Source organism: Etheostoma spectabile, unplaced genomic scaffold (assembly GCF_008692095.1).
Source record: "Etheostoma spectabile isolate EspeVRDwgs_2016 unplaced genomic scaffold, UIUC_Espe_1.0 scaffold546, whole genome shotgun sequence".
NCBI lineage: Eukaryota > Metazoa > Chordata > Actinopteri > Perciformes > Percidae > Etheostoma > Etheostoma spectabile.
In genome coordinates, this window is record NW_022605626.1 from 479,975 (window position 1) to 485,626 (window position 5,652).

The following is a 5,652-nucleotide window of genomic DNA, read 5'->3' on the forward strand; positions in this document are numbered from 1 at the left end:
ACACACACACACACACACACACACACACACACTTTGTCTTTCCAGCAGCACGGTCCGTGGTCATGCAGTGCTGCTGTTCTGGCTTTTCCCACTTAGTTGTTGATATGATACTTTTGTTGAGGATTTTACTTTCCATTATGTACCGAGATCTCTTATTTTGAGTCCTTTTATTTCCAAATGGGGGGGCCCCCTTCAGACAAAATCCAGCAAGCTAACGATAATGAACTCGTTGGCACAAGATAAGATTTTAAAAATAAAGCCCAAACTGTACAATAACTGTACAATAAACATTTAGTGGCCATCATCATCCTAACATGTGCTTGTTGGTGGTCGGACCTAATGTATAGTTCCTGTAATTATTCCTGTTAGCTGTGACAACATTGGACCCACTATCATGAACAGGACTGGGAGCTGTCCCCAGCTCTAAAAGTTTGAAACAGCTAAGGTGTGTTGCTGTTGTCCGACAGGGCCCCTGTATCGGCTGGAGAAGCAGACGGAGCCAAACGTGGGGGTAGATCTGGACTCGACCCTGGAGAGCCAGAGCACCCTGGAGTTCTGTCTGGTCCGAGAAAACAGTAAGTCCCCCCAGTTGTTCACCGCCACCGCTGTTCACTTCACCTCTTATCTAGGGTTTCCAGTTTCTTAAAAAGTCATAAATAATGTGTTCTAGGTCTTACATAATTTTAAACAGGTCTTAGTTTTCCTTCATCCATGCAACGCTGCCTCTAATCACTCTTCTTTTTAATTCCGTGGTGTTGTAGTTCTTTCTTTTGCTAGTCCAAATGTAATGACGATTCAGGACAGTTAAACACAACAACGGGCTGAGAAACCCTTTCTATCCAAGAGCCACATTTTAACTTAACGGCACTGAAGTTTTTAGTTTAAGGTTTAATGAATGTCTTGTCTGTGTGCATACCTGTTTTGTGTTTTAACAAATAACCTACCTCTTTTATATATTTTCTTAGTCACTTTAGAGACTATACATGTACATATATTTATTAAATTATTTTCCAGCTTTGCACTTTTACTGATGTTTTCTACTGAAAGGACTGGATTCAGTTTCGATGTACAGTACATGTAACGAATATAGAGACTATTCTTCTCTATTCTAACCACGACTCGGACATATTTAGTTGCCCCTAAGAAGCCTTTCCTTTTACCGCGTTGTACACTGCTGTTTCTAGTGTAAAACATGTTTTAGATCATTGACCTTCCCTATGACCTCCAGATCTCCCTAGAAACAGCAGCAGCGTTCCGATCATGCTCAGTTGGATTTAATGGCTTAACATCAGGACTTCCTGTGTAGTTTTGTGATTGGTTTCCCCCTGTGTGTCCAGGCTCCCGGGGCGAGGAGAGCTCCGAGGAAGACCCACCCATTGACATCACCACAGTCCAAGACATGCTGAGCAGTCACCACTATAAGTCCTTCAAGATCAGTATGATCCACAAGCTGCGCTTCACCACCGATGTCCAGCTAGGTACCAACTGCTCCCTGCAGCCGGGGAAACCTTCTCCAGCTCCAAACACTTGGTGGAAATATGTCCCATCATTGATAGGATCAGCCAAAGCAACTCAACTCTATCTTCAGCTGACTTCTAAATGGTTACAGCAGCGGCATTTTCAAATGTAAACCTTGCAAAAGGCCCCTAAATATGTATTTGATGCCACATAGTACATAATATCATTGTAACTCAGCAGCATGTAATGATGCCAAAAGCTCCCCAGCTGATCCCTGCGTGCTACAAGACATGGACATAATATATTTCATGGTAGAGCAAGTTAGCCCTAGTGTTCTAGCTCTTGGAAGGTACATGTAAGACCAGACTGTGGTCACTACCCACATTCCCCTGCTCAGCTGTGAACTACAGAAAACCCCATGTCCTACCACTCTCTCATACAGGTCATCATGTAGCAATAAATGGGTTGGATTTCAGACCCAGTGCCTCTGTTGCCTCTTGTAGTATCTGTAGCTCTTGTTGCGGTCTATTTCCCTGGGAAGCTGGAGCTGGGAATGATGTCACACCACAGTTGACTGCGTTCCATTTCCAAGTCTAGCCAGGTTAGCCACTGTTAGCAATAGCAGTTGATGACAACACATTAGGCAGCGTAGCAACATGTCTGCAGATAGAAGTTGGACAGGACTGTGCGTACAACTGATTTATTTAGTGAGACACAAATACAACAGAAGTGCTAATAAACTGTTTGTTACTACAGCTGTCATTACTGTTGATGCATGGGGCGGCCATGTTGGATTTTGAGCTCGGGGTACTCGGAGGTTGCCTGAGTTCGGAGTTTGTTCTAGTGGTTATCATGTGTATGAAATATGTTTTCCATTCATGAGCTGACGCTCTTCTAACTGCTCTTCTCAGGCATTTCAGGAGAGAAAGTGGAGATTGATCCTGTCACCAATCAGAAGGCCAGCACCAAGTTCTGGATCCGGCAGAAACCCATCTCTATCGACTCGGACCACCTGTGTGCCTGTGACCTGGTGGAGGAGCGCAGCCCCAGTACGTGGCAGTGTATGATCATTCAATCAGTCAATCTTTATCTATACAGCACCTTTCAAACACAACAATACGCTGAACGGTGATGGAAAACATCAGACAAGAAAACAGAATAATAGAAAGAAAAAAAGAATGGATTTAGAGACAAAAAGATGATCAAATAGTCAAGGCCGTTTTATGGTTGTGTGTTGAATCGACGGCAGACCCCCACAGACCCCTCAGCGTCTACGGCGGCCCCTACGGCGTAGCCTACGGCGTAGCCTACGGCGTAGCCTGACGAGCACCGCTCCAAAAATGTAACTACACGTCGCTCGTCCGGGGCTTGGTAGCGGTGCCTTCCCCCCCCGACTCGTCTCCTGGTTCTCCTTCTCCATCAACAACATTCTGCCGAGTGCAGACGCACGGAGTTGATGACGAGTTATCCACCCGCTGGAAATCTCTACTCAGATATATGCCGAGACATTTTCTGTTGCGATATCGTTTTCTGCTGCATGTTCAGTGGGAAACTGCTGTTTGGGAGCCCTTTGGGTTCCATTTGGTGTTATACAGGTATGATACAGTCACTGAGTATTCTGGATGCCTTTTCTCATATTGAACGTGATGCTAGTTTTACTCTTATTACAGCGCCTTCCTCTCATGATGATACCTAGAATTCAGCCTGCGTAATCAAACTGCCGTTTTCCTCCTGCTTATCAACACATTCGTGTCCCAAGAACAATCAGATGGCTTTTAGGATCATTTCCAATGAGCTCCTGTTTCCATCCAGCTGGGAGGAGAGCTCACACACAGACATGGCTGCAGCCGTTAACATGCTTTCCCTCTGTGTGTTCCAGATCACGCAATATTCAAGCTCACCTATCTCAGCAACCATGACTACAAGCCGCTCTACTTTGAGTCGGACGCTGCTACGGTCAATGAAATAGTGCTGAAGGTGAGTTCTGCTTTCTCACCTTTTCTCACCACACAACAGTTTAGGTTTAAAAACCAGAGCATGATTGAGCTATTAAGCTTTGCTCATTAAAACAGGTCGATAGAGACATCTCCTGACTATGACTTAGTCAGAGTGGCAGGAAGTGCTAATAAAGCACATTTAGTCATGTGGTTTTTAATACAATAACATCAGTAGTCTGTCTCAGGCACCTCCAACAGTGCTCACTAAAACACACAAGTACAAGTTAAGATACAGGGCGAAATATAAATGGAGCTATGTCATTTGTATATATGCATAATGAGAAAAGATACTGTACTGGTACTAAAGCAGGAGCATTAATAAATAATAGTTAGAACTTAGACTTAAGAACCAGGCGCAGATTAAACTATAGTACCAGTATAGTACTAATACTATACTATACTATACTAGAGACTGTATCATTATATTTCACTGCAGCAATCTTCAACCTGTAAAAATGACCCTGATGATGTCATAGTGATGTCATCTGAGTAGTAACAAGATGACCTGCCTCTAGATCTCCATTCCACACTGGAACCTTAAACAGCAGGAAAATGAATGGGACCATAGATGGCACATCATTCCTTTATTTAAAGTCAAGACTTTGGGTTTTTTATTTTATAAATAAAAAATGTATTAATGTGTACATTTTTTGAAGTTTAACCTCTCTTTTCACTACCATGTATAAACACCCCTAACACCAGCTTATTACCACTAGTTTTACACTGTCATGGTCAAGAAACCTCAGTTACAGTTATGATTCCTAATTCTTTAGGTGAAAAGCTGAAATTATGAATTATTTAGGCTAATATTAAAGGAAGCACAATCACAGAAGGGCCAACGTTCAGTCGGGTCCAGTTTCGAAACATTTCTTTTTTTTTCCAAATGTTAAAAATGTTCACAAAACACCCAACGATTTAGTGAAAGAAGAGATCTCTTTGGGGTAATCAAAATCAGGTGGCTCAAAATAAGCTCATATTTCTTTTGTTGTGATCACAGTTTTTTATTAATAGTTCTGATGTAGACATTTTGAAAAGGAAGCCAACAGAAGGGTTAAACCAGGTGTTTGTTTCCAGGTGAACTACATCCTGGAGTCCCGGGCCAGCACCGCCCGGGCTGACTACTTCGCCCAGAAGCAGCGGAAGCTGAGCCGGCGCACCAGCTTCAGCTTCCAGAAGGAGAAGAAGACGGGCCAGTAGGTCTGCTGCACACAGAGGGGACAGACAGGCAGCCGGCAGGGGGGCGCCTCTGAAACCCCATGGGCATGGACAGCAAAAACCAACCAATGATTAGTTTTCTGAAGGAGAAAGCCTTGGAGGAGCAGTGGGAGCGATGGGCTCCGGTTCACTCCCTGCCCCGCGGACTCTTCTCCAGGGGGGATCTGTGCTGGAAAGCTACACGCGAAATCCTCGCTTCTCTCCCGCCATCTTTACCACATTTACTGTAACATGGCAACAGGACAAGAAACCTTCCCATTTTTATGTTCTGTACAAAGACATTTTACATTCACAAAATGAAATGATGATATAGAAATGAAAACGCCTTGTGTGGATTTTTTTCTTAAACAGGTCAGTACCCTCCGCTCAGGGGCCAGTTTACCAGGTCCACCTAGCCCCCCCTCTTGCAGAGGTTCTGATGTTTGGAACGGCGACCGGGCCGCTGGGCAACATCAGAACGTTTGATTCATCTTTTTTCTGATTATATTACTAGATACTAATCTGTATACCATATTACTATATACAACTGTATAAAGCCATAGAGTGATGAGCACCAGGACCTTCCACCAGGCCCACTTCACTAGATTGTTTCTAGAGCACACCCAGAACATTAGGATGTTGATGAGGGGGGGGGGTTGTTGCAGCGCTGTTGTAACAGACTGCTTTAGATTCAGCCATGTGGACCCAGGGAACTGACGCGCAAACTCACAAAAAGCATTGCGCTGCTTTGCGCCCTAAAACCTGCACAATAACGACAAAACAGCGCCTGGCTGCTCCTGGCTAGTGTTACCTGAGGTAATGGGCCACATCTAGCCCCATTCTACCGGACCTGGAGAACCCATGGTGCTGGCAGCCAATCCAATCTTTGTGAATTTGCCCGAGGGTTTCCTAGCAGTGTTCAGTGGGATGTGGATGGGTGTGGCACAGGAAAGCTCTGAAGAGGAGGCAGCAGCTAAGAGAAGTGTTAGGTTCACATCATACC

The 5,652-nt window shown here is 44.4% G+C and overlaps 1 protein-coding gene across 5 annotated transcripts in view; it reads left to right on the top strand.

The window, feature by feature from the left end:
* Positions 1–4,992, top strand: part of mapkap1 (MAPK associated protein 1) — an 18,848-nt gene extending 13,856 nt beyond the window's left edge. For 4 of the 5 annotated variants that reach the window (XM_032511937.1, XM_032511939.1, XM_032511940.1 and 1 more), the window contains exons 8-12: positions 468–575; positions 1,338–1,478; positions 2,370–2,519; positions 3,338–3,435; positions 4,530–4,992. In XM_032511937.1, the coding sequence (XP_032367828.1) occupies positions 468–575; positions 1,338–1,478; positions 2,370–2,519; positions 3,338–3,435; positions 4,530–4,652 (620 nt within the window). In that variant the 3' untranslated portion in view covers positions 4,653–4,992. The remainder of the gene's footprint in view (positions 1–467; positions 576–1,337; positions 1,479–2,369; positions 2,520–3,337; positions 3,436–4,529) is intronic. The other variant, XM_032511941.1, reaches the window with a different exon arrangement.
* Positions 4,993–5,652: the final 660 nt, after the last annotated feature.